The sequence below is a fragment of the Diospyros lotus genome, chromosome 14, assembly GCF_014633365.1.
Source record: "Diospyros lotus cultivar Yz01 chromosome 14, ASM1463336v1, whole genome shotgun sequence".
NCBI lineage: Eukaryota > Viridiplantae > Streptophyta > Magnoliopsida > Ericales > Ebenaceae > Diospyros > Diospyros lotus.
In genome coordinates, this window is record NC_068351.1 from 32,896,308 (window position 1) to 32,915,121 (window position 18,814).

The following is an 18,814-nucleotide window of genomic DNA, read 5'->3' on the forward strand; positions in this document are numbered from 1 at the left end:
TTTAGTAGGTTTTGAAGGGGTTTAAAAATGTGGTTGATTCCATTTTTTATTCCACCTTTCAGAAAGTTAGAAAAAGTATTCGTTGTAACTATGATTATCAATTATCATGTATTTATAATTTGAAAACAATTGGTATTAATTATCATGTATTTCACTTGGGGGGAGGGGTAACCAACTATTTGAAACACAAGCATCGTGAAATAGAAAGAGTCAAGATTTATTGTCCCCATTAGCTGTTCCCTTTCTTGTTTACCTAATAAAAATTAGTCACATCACTCATTTTTAAATAGTAATTTTTTTGTTTGATTTTAAAAAAAATATTTTTTTAAAAAAAATTACTATTTGAATTTTTTTTTATAAAATCTTTTATAACTTTTTTAAAAAAATAATTATTTGAAAATAGGTGATGTGGCTGATTTTTTTTGAATGGACAGCTCAAAGAAAAAGGAGGTGATGGCACCAAAAAATCTGCCAAGAAAGATGGGACGTTTATATGGAAAAATACACCATGGATAGTAATTTTTTTGAAAGGTTTCATTCTGGAATTAATAATTTGATTAGAACATGTCTTATTACATCATAAGTCTTGATTATAGTGAATTGAGATTGGTTGTAATAAGAAGAAATACTTTCAATACTATAAAGTATAAAAAGTTTAGGATAAATTATATCGAGTATTCTTGAGGTTTGGTAAAATAGCACGATTTTGACATATAAAAAATGATAGAAACTCTTGTATTGTTAACTTTTTGTATGAATTTAAGTGAATTATTTTGTCTATTTTTAAAGTCTTCACTCTTTCTCTATTCTCTTCCGGCCCTCTCTCTTCCATGGAAGGATGGTTGGTTCTTTTTTCCAACAAAGATCACTTCTTCGTAATGGTATTAATCTCATTTTTCTAAGAGCCCTTTCTCCTTTTATATTTTTTTTTCTCTCTACAGGATGCAAAATCGAATTTAAGATATGTTTAATAATATTTAGTTGGAAAAGAAAATATTTTTCAACTTGTATGAAAAATAAAATTTACCTCCCCTAAATGAAATTTTTTATGAAAAATAAGTCAAATAATATTTTAATAATTGTATTATAGAATTCAATTCCATGAAAAATATAGTGTCAAACAACAAAAATAGAATTCAATTCTTTGAATGAGGCATTTTCTATTAAATTTCTATATTATCAAACAAACTCTTAATAGTGGGATTTGATTGAACCCTAGTAGGGCTCGATCTACAATTTGTGATGAGTGATGGCCATTTACTACATTGGCTATTTGATTATTGCCAATGGTGGTTGGCCAAGCATTACAGGTGTTATATTTTTTTTTTACTTTTTTTATATTTTACTTTTACATAATTACACAAAAAGAAGGAAGATTATTTTGGGTATTAATAAAAAATTAACTAGTGTTTATTCATAGTCATGGTGGGGACAAAATGATGCCCAATCTATAGCCTCAATAGAGATGTTTTATCATTTTTAATATGTTAAGAATGACTATTTCATTTTGTCAAACCTCGAGAATGATTGGTGTAATTTACCTAAAAATTAACCTGTAAGCAAGGTTATGTAAAGATCTCCGATAATGACATTGTTGTAACATCAATTTTTATAAAAAAGGAATTCATCTACTTCTAATAAATAGACCAAAAACCATTACATCATTCAGACTTTCTATACTGTAATATTATATTAGGAAATACTTAAAAGAAAGCATATTATTTTAGTTACATTTTTATACCAAGTTTCATTTGCATACCAATGACCTGTGTAAGAGAACAAATCAAAAGAATAGATCATTTCCTAATTTTCATTTACTAAGCAATAATAATACACTACAAGAAGACTAAAATTCAGACTAATAATAGATAGATGTTTGCTCGAACAAAAATGGGATTGCCTACTTTCAAGTGTCCTCTCTTTTGCTCTGTGTACAACTGTACAGACAAAAACAGTTACAGCTATCATGTCCCTAATCCTCAAACATACCTTCATCAGACATTCTGGAGGACTCAGTCCCATTAACAAGAGGTTGATCTGAAAAATCCATATTTGGGTCAGCTAGAATGCTATAATCAAAGTCCTCATCGTCGTCGTCGTCTTCATCCTCATCATCACCATGTTCTCTTTCTTCATAATCTTTAGCATCAGCTTCTCTCAGAACCGCTCCCTTCAGCTGGGCTTCCCTTTCCATCTGTTGATTGATGGCATCTTCATATGACATTTCATACCAAACTGTGCCTTTGCCAACAATAGACTTATTGTGGGCATCCGTCATTCTCTCTTGCCTACTCTTCTCTGAGTTTTTGGGTTCCCCCCAGTAGTCGTATCGATACAATGGGCTCGAAGGATCGTATTGGTCTTTCCCAAAAAAACTGGCATCCTTGTACCTTCCAGGTTCTTCCAATGGAAGGCCCAGTGCTTGGCGGCTGTGATGGAATTGTGCATTAGATAGAGCAAAAATTGGAAAATTGCATATAATCTTCGCACTTAAACATAACGGCAGGTGCAAACTTGCCACCCAATGTGACAGAAGCAGGATAAACTACGAGATCCAAGTTGAAGGCAAATGTATTTAAATTTGAGTATCTGAAAAACAAAAGCTCAAGCTACCTTTTAGGATGGTTATCATCCAACAGACAACTACGACAAGAAGCAAGAACCCTTGAATGAAAACTGAGTTTAACTGGCAATCATCACATATGAAATGCTACCACAGAACAACAGTCAAAATTGCATTTATTGAGATAATTAGATATTTTAACTTGAATCTAAAATGTATTAAGAGTGCATTAATCTGACAAAGGAAAAAAATAAAATAAAATCAACAGCTAAGGCATTGTTTTGTACAGCGTTACCTTCTTAAGGCATTATTTTGTCAGTATATATTTGCTTATCAAAAATAAAGTAATATTCACGAAGTAAATGTCTAAGATCCAAAAGCCCAATATGTGATGTACCTTAACCATTTATGATATCTAAATTATACAGAATGGGAATCCAATGAAATTGAAGGCTAATTTTATCTCTGATACCAATGTAAAAGAAGTGAATTTATCTAGGACAGGGCATTACATAGGTAAAGGCACCTTTTAAGAAGTGAATTTAACTGCTGCTTCAAACGGTTGAACTACTATCAATATGTTGCACCCATTGCAAAGCTAGCTGCTTAGCAAAATTTACTACATGGAAAATCAAAACAACAGGAGGGCAGAATGGTTGGGTGTGATTATTAGGCTCAGTTCTTTCACTTTTTATGGTGGAAAGCAATGTTAGTCCACTCTGTTCAATCATCAACAGGCAATCAGAAACAAAAGTCTTAGTACAGCTTCCTCGTATGTTGTATGTTAAAGTGAAAATTAAACAAATGAGATTACCAGCTGATATCTCGGAGTAGAGCTTCTCTTTCCTCGAATGACCGATGCCAATGGATAAAGTCATATTCATCCATTTCAATATTTCGTCTCAATTTGGTAACTTTATATTTCTCTCCTCTTTCTTTTGCTTCTTTCCTTAGCTTGTTATGGTGCTGAAATAGAAGACAGTATATACTATGATTACAATGGACAACACAACCTACAAAAAAGGCTTTAAGATAGAGACAGATTGCTAATAAACATATATTCTTTTCCAAAATCAAGGTCCACAGCCTTAAGCCTTCTCATGATGATGTTCAAATTAACAAATAGAACACAGGCATGAGTGCAGGAAGAAGACTAGAAGAGTGTGGAAGAAACAGAGAAAAATAAGCCAAGGATATGTATTCAAGAAGGCAGGATATGAAAATAAGATAAGGATGGGTATTCAAAAAGGCAGGATGCTATTGACCCTGATTTTCCTCAAAACCAAGCTTGCGGCCACAAAAAGAGTCTGACCTAAGAAATAAGGGAACAGAAGCTATAAAAGTTCCTTCTGATTGTCTGAACAATTGAGGTTCTTTCAGGTTTATAAATAGCCTTTAAGAACCAAATGAAATTAAGCAGAACAAGTCCTACAGTTTGAGAGAAAAAAAAAAAACATGCCTGGTAACCCAGACTTCCAAAAACATGTGTCATAATAGTGCAATATCTAGTAACCAAGGTCATAATTTATATTAAGTTAACCTCTCTCTCAGCAAGTGCAGCTTCCAAGTCAAGTTCTTTGACACTTTGTTTCTGCCAAACAGGAGCTCCTATGTCAGCAAAATGAGAAAAAAGAAAAAAAAAACAAATAGAGTGCAGTTTACACCTGAAAGGAATATGCTTACCAGAATAACTTTTGGCAGTAAAGTTTTCTTATAGTAAGCTTGGGTATATTCAACACTGTTTTCTTCATCAAAATCATCATCATCAGTCAACTCTGACAATTTTTTATCTTTATATTTATCAGGATTATTTTCCATATCATCCAGAATCATTTGTTCAGCAACATGGATCTGCCATAACTGCAAAACAAGAAAATATTTCAAAGTTTGTTACAGTTCACAGATGAACCAGGGTGCATCAGATTCCCAGTGAACACAAACAAAATGTCCAGCACATGCATTCAGTAAAAACATGAATGCTCAGCATCAAACATGTAGGCCAAAGAGATCATGATACAGGGTGTAAATATACTAATACGCTCCCCAAGAAAAAATTTGCCAATTAGGTCAAAAGAGGGAAATCCACATCATAATTTAAGCACCCAAGGCAATTTATCACTGTGATAAATTAAATTTAACATATTCATTTTACATTTATAATTGCCTAAACTAGTCAAGTGTACTACGTTTCAAAAACAAATGTTAAGTTTATTTGCTTCAAAGTGGGTTGCATCTATTGCTTCCTAGGATGATTATTGTACTTCTCTACCCCAAATGCATGCATAGGTTACAAAAAAATAAAATAGACCAAATTATCAAAAACTATTAATAGTTATAATATTAGTAATAAACAAAATGCTAACTTCCTAGAATATAGATCTTTCTAGCAAGCATGTTATGCAACAACAAAAGCAATTCCAAGCTATAATCCTGCTGGGTGAATTCAGTTACATGAATTCTAGCTTTCTAACCATTTCCATTGATCGCCATACCTTCTACAAGGTCATTATATCCCCATCATGTTTAAAGGTTTCCAATTAAATTTTCTTCAGTCTTCCCCCGCCTTTTTGGCTACTTATTAATTCAAGCATACACAAAATTACTTATTAATTTATCTTTTATCTTTTCAACTGTAATTATTTATTGAATCAGACATACAATTATAACACATCTTAGTGCCACAACCTGATTTTGCACCACAAGCAATTCATGTAGCAGTTACCATAAAAAAAAAAAATCCATTTCTTACAAGCAAACATTTCACAGAAAAAGCTCAAGATTCACATATTAAAGACCAATTCACATAACAAAGTTAAAATATGGGGTGTACCAGATAGCCCAATACTGAAAACCATGAAAACAAGAGAAACATAATACTGAAAACCATGAAAACAAGAGAAACATACTGTCTACCAAGCTTGTGTCCTAAATATTCATTTTATTCAGATTGTAGCAACTCTCTAATAGCATTTGACAAATTACTACCTCCCCATATGGGAGCCAAACATCACGAGCACATCAAGTATCCAACTGACCTACCCATGGATGACTTAATTTAGTAAACCTTAAACCTCAGAAAATTAAAAGGGTGTAAGAGTTCAGGCATCTAATACTATCTATGTTAATAACAAAGGTAGAGAACTAACATAATGCATGCCATTTAAGACACTTGTACCCCTAAATATTATTGTATATGTTCCAGGAAAGATTTTCTTTGGTGGCACAGTGAGGCTATGTCCTCTCATCTTACCATATTGGTAGTGTTTGTGTGTAAATAAAAATCTAGTTACAGGCCAGCCTTGTCATTGCAGAATATTTCTAGCATGTGTAGAACCCTTTTGTATATATGAATATCAGGATAGAGGTATCTCCACAACTGGAATATTTAATTAGTAAACTTTTGTGAAATGCCAACTTTGTTGTGAAGAATTTGAAATAAGAGAAATACCTTGTCAACGTATGGGTGATTTGACAACAGAGGTTCCTCTTCCACTTTGATTCCTGGATCTTTCCTTGGAATAGGAGGTCTTCCACAGTCACGCTGCAAATGAAGGACATCAAGCAAAAGCAGATTATTAAAACTAATAAAGCAAGCATCAGGATGTTAGAAATCTTCACTCTGCAACTAGACCACAAAAGACAACGAGCAGGATGCACCAATAGATGGATCCTGCCACAGATAAAGCAATTTATACAAGGTTCGAAAACAATAGACCTGTCAAGGTTAAAACATCGGTGGCTAAAAGAAAATTATAGTCTTTGTAAATTGTCTATCCAGATGCACACATGACCAAACCATCTGGGAAGATGGATAAATAGAAGGTGGTGGCACTTTTAAAGAAGAATGGCACTCACACGTATTTCATCTGGATTAGTATCCTCATCATGATGAAATATTGGCGGGAATTCAAATTTGTTAAAGCTGCAAGCATAGTGTGAAAAAGAAATACAGGAAGATGTAAGAAAAAAGTAGCAAGCAATTATAACTCAAAACAGATTGCTAAGCCATCTTCCAGCTCAGTGTAACTTAACCTTAAGATGTAACAAAGTAGACATCAAGAGTGAAGAATATCATCAAGTACTAACTACATACATCAGGTGATCTATGTTAGGATCAACAAAGCGCATCTCAATAGGAAAGCGGAACCGGTATGGGTCACGTTTTGCCTGCAAGTTAGATGATAATCAAACAATTAAAATCCAGAATAAATTAAATGATCTTGTTATCAGGAACAAAAAGCTAAGTTCAACTCTACAGTGTTGACCAAAGTAACATTTGTTTCATGCATTTCCAGTGAAAATAGATCCTAGATATGGTTCCTATGCTCTTCTACCACATAACTAGTGTCATTTTCTCAAGGTGGTTTCTGGATTAGATACAGATGAAACTGACCGATTTTCCTTTTACCTTTTCTTTTGATAAATAATTCATTACTGAACTTTTTTCCTCCAAAGTAATAATAACATGAGAGTGAACCCTTAAGAGTCATCTGCCAGCATTATGATAGCCAGAGCTTCCAGCCACAGCATAAGAATCACATTCAAAAGGACAGTCTCTAGCCAATAAGTTTACTGGTAAACAAACTTCAGTCAACTTATTTTCCTAGTGACAACAGGATTTATGGACAATAAAGAGGACCAAATGAAAAGATAATTAACCATTGCAGTATTTTACAATTCTTTTTTCCCCACCAACATACAAAATAAATATATAAAATAATAGAGGACATTTGCAATATATGTTCATTTTACAAACAATGAAAAATAGGCAGCATTACTCACCAGAATTTCAACAATGACATGCATACCAACTTTTATATGATGGCGGATCCAGTACCAATCATTCCGTTTTATGGGGACCCACCTGAAACACAAAGAGATAACGTTAGCATCTCAGGAAAACAAAAGCTACCATACCATCAAAAGTCTTATTTCTTATACTAATTTATAGTTTTGGGTAAACTAGAAAGGTTGAACTATTTCTCCATAATCTGGTTCAAATCAGAACCATCGCTATTTTGAACAAGATAAGCAGTCAAATAATCTGATAGATAGCAAATTCAAACTAGTGGCAACAAGAGGTAGCAATCAACTGAAAGATTAAGATCATATAAGGCATCCTATTAGTCCATATGACCCAAATCCCACCTAAACCTCAATATCAGGGAAGGGCCTCAGGAGATCTCGTAAACAATCACCATCTCACTAGCCCTCACCAAGAATACTACAACAGACATGGATGTTGGGTCAAGCTAAACTTTCCAGTGGTGCTCTACTTCATGCATCCCAGAACTATGAGTAGAACTCTACTTTTTTATGATGAAACTTGGGATATGAGAGAAGAATGGAAAAGAAAACAATTTGAACTTAAAAATGAAGACGTACCAGGAAAAAACATATAACGACAGAACCTAAATTGCTGTAAACATCATTCCAAGAATAAATAAATTTCAACTGCCACCAACAGCTTATGTAAAAAGCTTACATATTTATTGAAAGAAAGTATATGCTTTTTGCCTTTTATTAGTCTCAAAATATTGCCCAGAGACCCTAAAAGGTACTGTCTATATTCAGGTTTGCCAGTCAGTACTTGCAACTGTGCATTCTATTACTTGTGTTCAACATATACTCTCATAACATCAATTAACCTTTTTACAAATTTAGATTTACTAAGACCGCACAAGCCCGTGTTAAATGATACTTACCCATCATAGACACCTCCAATGTCAACAAATGCTCCTTGATAAAGGTGTAAAGTGGTCACTTTACCTGAACAAATCTGCAAAGACATTTCTATGATGTTACACTTCATATTGTCAAATTTCAGCCAAGATAAGCTGCTTGAGCAATTATTAAAATAAATATGCACGTGCACATTCTGTTGTTTTAAATTATCAAACACTATCTTTCACATATACGTGAAGGGACAAGCTGCAACAGGCCCATCCAAAGATGATGTTAAATAAAAGGGAAACTAAGAGAGAAAGCCATTCAACATGTTAGGCTCCTACAAATAAGGATGACCGAATGATGCAGAATCCAATCCAAAGAAACAAGAGTAATCTCGATTACTCAAAACCAATATCAATATTCAATATTATTCATCAAATCCTGTTATTCAATACTTCAATAAAGGATTATTTATAGACAACTAATAGGTAAAAACCTATTCTATCTAGGATTCCTTGATATAATCTAATTAAGATTCTAGGAAATAAAATAAATTAAAAGAAACTAGGAAACAAATTAAAATAAAGAAACTAGTAAAACAGTATTAATTTCTACTTTCATGCCTAAAATATTGTTTCCCAAAATATTTGTCCCTATGACCTTCATCACTGAAAGGTCTGTTGGGTTTAGAATTACTCTTGTTATGAGCACAAAGTGACACCCTCAAACTCAAAATTGCATTCTCATACAAGAGAGGATAGAGCTAAATCAGCACTCAAAACTGGCTTTAGACCATTGTATTTATGGCAATTATAATGTGGCAAAATAAGTTTACACATTCTGTGAATGTTTTTGTCCTTGCAAATTTGATTTCACAACCATGTGATAGATCTCTTGATTGCCTAAAATATCGAGTAACTTGTAATGAGTTGCAATCAGATCCAAACATCAAGACGTCTTGGTAAGCTCAACAATTTGGAGCGGAAAATGCTATGCTCTCAGGCCATACATCAAAAGAAAGAGTTATAAGAAATCTAGCGCGAAAAAGAACAAAATAAAGAAAAGAAAAAGAAAGAAAAGAGTTCTAGCTATAAAGGAGCAAGTTAGTTACACTAAGCAGCCTTGATCTAACAAGCAAGTAATTCATGTAAGTTCTGTAACAAAGATGGACTAGTAATGTTACCACACCATTAGAGTTTATTGTTTTTCTAATTTCTTCCCTAGCAGAGTGCGAGAGATTACATTTTGATTACCAGACGCATAAGAAGAATAAGTAGCAGGCTATCAAACTGAATATTCAGGTATTAATTTGGGTCATTTTACGTCACTTTGTATTTAAATCTACTAGTTTCATCATTATTTAACGGTTATTTACTTGAGAGTAAATACATCAATCTATCTCTCCATTTTCTATGAAAAGGAGGACAATGACTAGAATTTCAGAGAAGTGAAAGTTCGCAACAATTAGCAAGTTGGTCATATCCTAATATGAACTAATCAAGAAAGACCTCAGAGACTTAAAACCTTGACTTCCCTGAACTGGCACAGCTATTTGTTGGCTCTGACTCTAGCCAGAAAGGTGATGGCTTGGAGTGGAGGCTAAATGAAATAAAAATCTCCCCAAGTACAACTTGATCCAAGCAGTACTGCTGTAGCAGGAGATGGGAATCAGAAAACCTTCCCATCCAGTATTGAAGACGTAACTGACAAATCATGCCCCACCGAACAGAAGCTAACCAACTAAAACTGGTAATGCAAATGGGAACGGCACACTTCATATCTAGCTAATTCATATTCTTTTGAAATGTATGTTCTTATCCACTTTCAGTATGCTGAGGATGTATAGCTAAGATGATAAGTTCAACTTTGTAACTAAACTTGAAATTTGTCAATGGAAGAACGGAAAAGAATTAAAGAACTTACTTGTCCAGGATAATAAAATGGGAGCTCGTACTGCAGAGATTAAAAAAAAAAAAAGATTAATGATGCTGTCTTTCTTCACTTGGCTTAACTTTATATAAATTCATACTACAATGGAAAGTAAAACTGGTTATATACCATGCCTTCTTTGTAGTCCTTGCCTCTTTTCCTCCTACCAGGATAGTAATCCTGATCATACTGTATAGAAATCAAAATATTTAATATTAGCCCATAGCTACACAAAATAAGCATGCATATCCTATGTAGAAATAGTTCCTACGCGGCACACAATGCTTTTAGTACAGAGTATTGGTCCAACTACTTCCGCTAAAATGCAATGCAACTTCAGGCTGCATGATAGATTCAGTTATTTAATAATTTTTTACATAGAATTCGTGACACAGTTAATGCAGCGGATTATCTTAGCCAAATAATTTGAAAATGCCATTATTCTTCAAATTTTCAGCTTAATTCGACTCAAAATATACTACAATTCTATTCAGTTTGCGCTTTGCCACTGTATTAGGTACTACATTCTTGGTAACTATTATGTCCCCAAATAAGTGCAACAAGCAACAATTACATAAACAATCAGCTTTAATGGGAAAGTGTAAAGAGATAAGTGCACACACAAGAACATATCATTTAAAAATAGAAGATCAAAAGCTCATAGCAAACCTTATAAGACTCCTCTTCCAGTCTATCCTTATTTGCGGTGACCCACTCGTTATACTGTTTCAGGAACACCTTATACCTATCCAAGGACAAATCCTCGGTGTCAGTCCTTGCCTCCTTCTCCACCTGCTCCAGATCAACTGTCACCGCCTGCAACAAATGCGCCTCCCTAATAAATTCCAACTCCTTCCTGTCCACCTCCCACCCCCGGGGAGGCCAGTCCCGGGGCGGCACGTGTCGGACCACCAGCGGCCCGGCCCAAATGGTGTTCAACGGCTCGGGAATTTCTCCCTTGATGTCAAACTGCTTGGCGTAATAATCATCCTCGGTCAAGCCCATTGCCTCCATCTTCTGCTTTCGGTACATGGGGCTCAACATCCTGAAAGCCTCGATGGCTTCGGGGGTCTGAAGAGCGACTTCCTCGCCCTCGTTGAGGGATTTCCGGGCGAAATCGGCCTCCGGCGAGAGGATTTCCTCCCAGGGAGCCCAGCCCAGCTCGATCCAGTTGCGTCGGCGGGCTTCTTCCTCGGACTCCTTCTCTTTGGGGCCGAAGGAGTCGAGGAAGGTCTCGTCGACGGGGAACTCGTCGGAGCTGAAGGAGTGGACGGCGGAGCTTCTTCCGGAGAGGCGGAGGAGAGTTCCGGGGAGGCATTTGGGGCTAGGATTTTGGGAGGTGTAGGGTTTTGGGAGGGTTTTGGGTGGTGGAAGAGATTGGAAGAAGAGAGGAGAGGTTTGGAGAGTCAGCATTTTTGCTGGGAATGGGAAGCTTTTTTCCCTCTCTCTCGGATAAAGTTTAGTTTCATCAGTTGTATTATTATTATTATTATTATTATTATTATATGGAATTAATTACATTTCCCCCCTCCAACTATTCACTACTGTCACTTTAAACCCCTCATTTACTCCTACACCTCAATCACACCCTTCTAGCCCTAATTTTTCAATTAATAAGGCAAGGCCAAATCCGCAAAGGGCCACCATACCATGCGTGCAAATGGATCTTTATCTATTCCATAAATCGTGGTCAGTTATTTTGTCACTAGAACCCCTAAAACTAAGTTATTTAATGTTAAAACGTAATGTACAAATAAAAAGAAAGCGATTATAGCAAATTTTAGTTAATTCCACTAAATAAAATTAATAAAAATTTATATATTTATCTCAATATTTTTATATTATTTTTGGTGTCGTCCTTCAAAATTTTGCTATTTCGATTATAATTTTATATTTATATTTTTAAGTTTCTAATCAATGTGCTATTTTTTTTATATTTCAAAATATAAAAATTAAATTAATTTAAAATTTTAAATATAAGAGTGCAAATAAAATAATAAAAAATTAACATACATAAATTAAATTGATTTTAAAATATAAATTTATAAATATAATTAAAAAATAAAAAAATTTAAAACATACCTTAAAAAGCGTAAAAAAATAAGTTTGGCCAATCTCCACTCATAAATATGTATGCCATTTTTGTCAATTTAATTTTTTAAATGTTTCCCATAGAACTCCTGCAAAATTTTTATTTTTAGTTTCCATTTTATATACTTACGTGACTAAGTGCATACATCAGTATTTTAGTTATTGGGCCTGTTTATTGCAGTTTAAAAGTTACAATTTTTATCTTCTAATTTAAAAAAAAAGTAAGAATGTAGTGTTTGTTTTAGTTTGTAGAATTCTAACTTATAACTTTTACTAACTTTTAGAAGGGGTAGAACCTGATTTTTTCAAAACTGGAGTACCCCAACTTCTACAATTTCTGATTAAACAGTCATTTTTTTGTGACAATTTTGCCCCTATTTTTAACAAAGAATTACTCTTCTGTCCACGCAATCAAGGATCTCTCTTCTCTACCGTCATCTCCATTTTCAGATCTTTTTTTCTCTCTCGCCATCTCCCTTTCTCTCTATACAATAATTAATTTTTTTATAACACTTGAAACTTATACATATACACTAATTAATTTTTAAATTATCATTTTATAACTATTAATGGTATTATGGACAATTATACAAAAATAAGTTATTTTACAACTTATGGTATCAAACACCACAACTGTTTAACTACAACTTTTGAGAAATTGTAACAAACAAGTTTACAATTTATTCAATTTATTCTAAGTTTTAGAAGCTATAATTTAAAAAGTTAAAAACTATAATTTCTCTAATTAAGCTGCAACAAACGAGGCCATTATATATATTTTCTGCTCGCATAAAGCAGGCTAAACTCGACCCAGTAGATCGGTTCAATCTCTTGAAACCCAATGGGCCTAAAGCTAAGCTTGCCAGAACGAGGTAAGACATCACCCACTTCGAGCTCAAATTGCGGGATCATACGAGCTCCCAGCAACGCATAAAGCTCGCAAATCGTGGAACCCAAACGAGCTCTCAGCGACACACTCAGCTCGCAGGCCGACCATTCAGCTCGCGTATGCAAGAAGACCACGAAACAACCAGAGAACCATCATGGGCTAGGCATTATTCTAGTTGGGCTGACCAAGCCCAATCTCGGCCCATGTCGGTTCTATCATGTCCCTATACTAGTCTACAGCAATATCTTTGCAGCCTTTACTGAATATCTACATGTCCATCTAAATCCACATTAATGAGGTCCCGTCAACACCATGCTGTCACCTGGGAATCCTCGTCGACGCTAATATTCAGTCTTATCACCTGCAAAGGCACAGCGCAAACTAAGGACATCTCTTCCTATATAAACAAGCTCTCTTTATAGTCAAGGTATGTTTTTTCTGACTTAACCTATTGATATATTGTTGCTCTTTAATCTCATACTCACTTGAGCATCAGAATACTTGTAGGTACCAACAATCGGAACACCAACTTAACCACCCAAAACCTCCTTGGTGCGTCTTCTTTTCTCCCCTTTTGTGTCCATTTTTCAGAGCAAGCGAACGAATCACGATCAACTAAATCCACACGTCGACACTAATCATACATTTAAACTATGGTTAGCGTTCTTCTCCCTCATTTCATGGTTTGTCAAGTGTGAATTAATTATATGGTCATTACACCAAATTTTTTCATATTTGCACATATGATAAGTACAAACATAGATCATTTACGTGTATAAATCCCGATTGCGTCATGTCTATATCACGAGGAGGAATTGTAGAGAGAGAGAGACCCCGGTTGAGATAAATATTTTGGGCCTGGGCTTGGGCTCAATAAGAATAAGCCCAAGTCTACCCGTAATTGAGAAAGTACAAAAGGATTTGTCGAACTTACAAAATTATTTCAGTTAACATATTCTTATATTCAAAAACATACAAACAAAATACAACTCATCATTATATACCCTTGAAATTACTTACGAATCAATCATAATAATAATAATAAATTACGCATGGCAAATGCAGGCAAGTAGAAGCAGAGATTTTAACAGTAACAGTGGCTCAAGATAGATTAACATATTAAAAAGGCAAAAGGCAAAAGGCAAAAGGCAAGAGGGTTCATAGAACAAAGTTGAAAACATGGGGCGCATCCGATGCCCCTCATCCGATGACACTGGAAAACCATGAAAACAGAGATATATATAAAAAAAAACATACAAACTCTCTCAAGACATATACTCTTGTCCAGGAAGAGCTTATCATGTCCTATAGACTACCCCTCAATTTTATTTGGATTCTTTCGCAACATTGCGACCACATCAACAGACGACCCTCTCCTGGATGACGGTCCTACTTAGCAGCGAGTCTTCGCCATATGGGTGATCAAGTCAACCACACGGGTGCTGCATGAAAAAAAAAAGGCAAAAGAAGAAAAATTTTAGATAAAATCACAAGGCAACTCAAAAGTCCTGGTGGTTGCAATCATAAATCCTGGGATGTATTGCCCAACCACCACCATCATGATGCCGCGGGGAACTTAAAAAAGTAATAGAAACTTTATGCGTTTGATATTTTTATGCACTAACGAGGGAACATAGGATTTTACCTGTATCCCATCTCGTTGTCATACCAGGCCACCAGCTTCACAAAGTTCTCGTTCAAGGCAATCCCGGCCTTGGCATCAAAGATGCTTGACCTGGAAATTCAACGTAAGTTACATCCCAGAACGGTGACATTTCATTCACTAATACCACCGTTAAAAATTCATAAAAAGTTAAATCACACTCAAAATATACTGAAGCCATGCATGTCATTATCCCAGTAGAAATACGTTTTTTAAGAAGTTAAAGAGGACCCAAGGAAGACATAACACCACAGAACCAATATTAGCATCACATGCACTGAATAAGATACCGCTTAACTAAAAAACAAACAAAATCAAACACAAAATAAATAAACAAAAAAGAATCCTTGTGACTTCTAGTATCCCACCTGTTGTCACCAATGAAGTCAGTGGAGACCACGTCATCTTCAGTGTAACCCAAGATTCCCTTCAGATTTCCCTCGGACTCCTTCCTGTTGTCCACTCAAAAGAGATAAGCATCAACGCGAGAATAGCAGAACTTGGGCATAAAATAAAGAAACCCTCAAAAGTAAAAACGACCACAGATACAAAATCCACTAGACAAGTCATTCTCTATCCTTACTTGATAGCAGCTTTTATCTGTTCATATGTAGCCGCCTTCTCTAGCCTCACAGTGAGGTCAACAACTGATACATCTACAGTAGGAACTCGGAAAGCCATTCCCGTCAATTTCCCATTAAGTGCAGGCAGCACCTTACCAACAGCCTTGAAGAGATCAAAAAACGCCATATGCGAACTAGAGTTAGTAATAAATATAACTTGAGCAGGAAACTGGCTAAGCAGAACAAAACAATCACAGTGATAAATCAAAGCTCAGAATCCAAACTACCTTAGCTGCTCCAGTGCTGCTAGGAATAATATTGAAAGAAGCAGCTCTTCCACCTCTCCAGTCCTTGCTTGATGGTCCATCAACAGTTTTCTGTGTGGCTGAATTGCAAAGGCAGAATAAATATGCAGCCCAATAAAAACACGATAAATACAAAGGTACCAAACAACTCACCTGTGATGGAGTGAACAGTAGTCATAAGACCTTCCACAATACCAAACTTGTCATGAATAACCTGCGCATTCGATCATAATTTATATCAATACATGACCATACAATATTACTAATTAAAGGAATTAAAAAAAAAAAGCCAGTTAGAACATCAAAACAAAGAGTATGTAGTACGGAGACCTTAGCAAGGGGAGCAAGGCAGTTGGTTGTGCAGCTAGCATTAGAAACTATGTGAATATCAGGCTTGTATTCCTTTTCATTGACGCCCACAACAAACATGGGAGCATCCTTACTAGGAGCTGAAATGATGACCTTCTTTGCACCACCCTGATGACCAAAGAAGCCAAATTAATAACACTCAATTTATTTTCCCAGCAAGAGATATATTTGGAGAACGCAAAGGAACCACATTGTCACTTTTGCTGTTACCAGGAAAAAAAAAGAAAAACACAAATAACATTGAAGATGCTTCACTGCTCGGCCATAGAAATAATTAAAATTTCACGCCACTGACTTGAATGAAAAACAGATATACGTAATAACATAAACCCGCAGTAGTTTCAACATTTGACCACCAAGAAAAAGCCATACAAATGGTTGAGCAACAAATACATGTTTAGCAGTCTCTAGTCATCATGTGCAGAGACGTTGTTTGTTGACCTTTATTATTATTCTTCATAAAACAAAAAACCACTGTTTCCAGCCAAAAACAAAAAAAAGGATAACCACTGTTAAAACAATCCTATCGTGAAGAGAACCATGGTTCTCAAGCCCAACTTATTGAGCTTCACCATAAAACCTTAGCTGTCACCATTTCACAGATCCAACAGCAAACACACAAGTGTAGATACAGATTTAAATGCAACTATGTTTATGTTTGACAATCGACCTTCAAGTGAGCAGCAGCCTTCTCCTTGTCAGTGAAGACACCAGTGGACTCCACAACGTATTCAGCTCCAGCCTCAGCCCATGGGATCTCCTCTGGGTTCCTAACAATACAGTAGGTGGAATAAGTTAGATAAAATCCCCACTAATAAGTTACATAATCTCATACCCATACATTTGAATTTATCATATTAACAATCTAGGCGTGTAAAGTATACCTGAGACCAAAGACAGCAACCGGGTGGTCACCAAATAGGAGGGTCTTGGAGTCTTTAACTTTGAGTTCATGGTGCTTCCATGGACCATGAACACTGTCGTACTTGAACATGTATGTCTGCAGCAGCAAATGATTTAAAGATGAGCCCTAGCACCAAACCCCATAACAGGCATACCATATGATTGAAAGGAAAGTGAAACCAATTACTCATATGTACACGGTTATTATATACAGATGAAACCAAAAAGACAAAGTGGGAGGGCCCTGGTTACTCCTAATCTCATAGTCCGTTTAAAACCAACCAAAGAACGATAACTTATAGCTCCATTCCGAGCGTTTCCTTAACTTTTATCCTTAGCGTTTCATTTCCTCTACAAGCACTAAATCCAAGCACAGTAAAAGTCAAAACTACTAACTCAAGACCCAACCGAAACAGGAAATTCAACAGATCAGGACCATCGAAGCAAAACACGTGATTCGATTTTCCAGTCTGGACCACTGAGAGCTCCGATCTACAACAAACTCGCTCACCACAAAGCAACAGTAAAGATCTCTACATCCAAAGGCAGTTAAGTACCGTACCATATAATCGGTAGTGATGAAGGGATCGTTAACAGCCACGAGCTCGACATCGTCCCTTCCCAGAATCACTCGAGCCACTAAACGGCCGATCCTTCCGAAACCTACACAACCACCATCAATACTCAACTGATAAGCACAAAGGGGAGTCGCCAGATCCGAAACAAAAACAACGGAAAGCGAGATCAAATCCAGTACCGTTGATTCCGATCTTGATCTTGCCTGTCCATAAACCAAACAAAAAACCAGAGTCACATCACAATCACGATCGCGATCGCAGCAGGAAGAAAAGCTAAAGAAATAACGAAAACAAAGTGGAAATGATAACTCACCCATGGATCTAGAGAGAGAGTGAGACAGAGCTTAGAGAGAGAATAAGGGTTCTAGAGAGATCGAGCGAAGAGGCGACAGACTGTAGGGTTTATTAATATAGCGGCACCGCTCTCGTTGGGTGGGTGCTACCGGTGTATGGCAGCTTATCTTTATTGCGAAAGGGCTGACGTATGACGTGTCGACACGTGGGTGACCAATTTTATTTAAAAGAAAATATATAAGACGCGATTAAGATATTTATTTTGACAAATAGACCGTTTGTTTGCTGCAGTTTAATTAAATAAATTATAATTTCTATCTTCTTAAATTATAGTTTTTAAAATTTAGAATAAGTTGTGAACTTGTTTGTTACAACTTCTCAAAAATTATAGTTAAACAACTGTGATGTTTGATACTATAAGTTGTAAAATGACCATGTTTGTTGCAGTTTAATTAAATAAATTATAACTTTTAACTTCTTAAATTATAATTTCTAAAACTTAGAATAAGTTGTGAACTTGTTTATTACAACTTTTCAGAAGTTGTAGTTAAACAGTTGTGGTGTTTGATACCATAAGTTGTAAAATAACTTATTTTTGTATAATTGTCCATAATACCCTTAATAATTATAGAATGATAATTTAAAAATTAATTAGTATATATGTATAAGTTTCAAGTCTTATAAAAAAATTAATTAGTGTATAGAGAGAAAGGGAGATGGCGAGAAGAAAAAGAGATTTGAAAATAGAGATGACGGTAGAGAAGAGAGACCCTTGATTACATGGACAGAAGAGTAATTTTTTGTTAAAAATATAGGCAAAATTATCAAAAAAATGTAACTGTTTAATCAAAAGTTGTAAAAGCTGGAGTACCCCAACTTTGAAAAAGTCAGCTTCTACCCCTTCTAAAAGCTAGTAGAAGCTATAAGTTAGAATTCTAAAAACTAAAATAAACACTACATACCCACTTTTTTGAAGTTAGAAGCTAAAAGTTATAAC

The 18,814-nt window shown here is 35.3% G+C and overlaps 2 protein-coding genes across 2 annotated transcripts; both read right to left on the bottom strand.

The window, feature by feature from the left end:
• Positions 1 to 1,783: 1,783 nt before the first annotated feature.
• Positions 1,784 to 11,615, bottom strand: LOC127790864 (protein PLASTID TRANSCRIPTIONALLY ACTIVE 10). Its single transcript, XM_052320590.1, has 12 exons — positions 10,832 to 11,615; positions 10,292 to 10,351; positions 10,157 to 10,186; positions 8,269 to 8,342; positions 7,346 to 7,427; positions 6,657 to 6,730; positions 6,419 to 6,485; positions 6,012 to 6,104; positions 4,247 to 4,423; positions 4,104 to 4,154; positions 3,378 to 3,529; positions 1,784 to 2,429 (listed from the first exon to the last, which is right to left on the bottom strand). Exons 1-12 carry the CDS (start codon positions 11,573 to 11,575, stop codon positions 1,973 to 1,975), a joined length of 2,061 nt encoding a protein of 686 aa, XP_052176550.1. The 5' UTR covers positions 11,576 to 11,615; the 3' UTR covers positions 1,784 to 1,972.
• A 2,609-nt stretch (positions 11,616 to 14,224) lies between these two features.
• LOC127790409 (glyceraldehyde-3-phosphate dehydrogenase, cytosolic) lies at positions 14,225 to 17,974 on the bottom strand. The gene is made up of 12 exons (XM_052319923.1): positions 17,837 to 17,974; positions 17,703 to 17,726; positions 17,508 to 17,608; positions 16,927 to 17,042; positions 16,713 to 16,812; positions 16,004 to 16,150; positions 15,827 to 15,887; positions 15,656 to 15,753; positions 15,389 to 15,531; positions 15,174 to 15,257; positions 14,788 to 14,877; positions 14,225 to 14,584 (listed from the first exon to the last, which is right to left on the bottom strand). Exons 1-12 carry the CDS (start codon positions 17,838 to 17,840, stop codon positions 14,536 to 14,538), a joined length of 1,017 nt encoding a protein of 338 aa, XP_052175883.1. The 5' UTR covers positions 17,841 to 17,974; the 3' UTR covers positions 14,225 to 14,535.
• Positions 17,975 to 18,814: the final 840 nt, after the last annotated feature.

What these genes read in the sequence shown, in the direction of transcription:
- LOC127790409 (XM_052319923.1), bottom strand. An exon ending in TCATCACTACCGATTATATG is followed by an intron (nt 17,043 to 17,507) that starts GTACGGTACTTA and finishes TTGCTGCTGCAG; the next exon opens with ACATACATGTTCAAGTACGA. An exon ending in GTTGCTGTCTTTGGTCTCAG is followed by an intron (nt 16,813 to 16,926) that starts GTATACTTTACA and finishes CTGTATTGTTAG; the next exon opens with GAACCCAGAGGAGATCCCAT.
- LOC127790864 (XM_052320590.1), bottom strand. Translation starts at nt 11,575, where the DNA reads ATGCTGACTCTCCAAACCTCTCCTCTCTTCTTCCAATCTCTTCCACCA. An exon ending in AGGACTACAAAGAAGGCATG is followed by an intron (nt 10,187 to 10,291) that starts GTATATAACCAG and finishes TAATCTCTGCAG; the next exon opens with TACGAGCTCCCATTTTATTA. An exon ending in TACTGCCAAAAGTTATTCTG is followed by an intron (nt 4,155 to 4,246) that starts GTAAGCATATTC and finishes CCTGTTTGGCAG; the next exon opens with AAACAAAGTGTCAAAGAACT.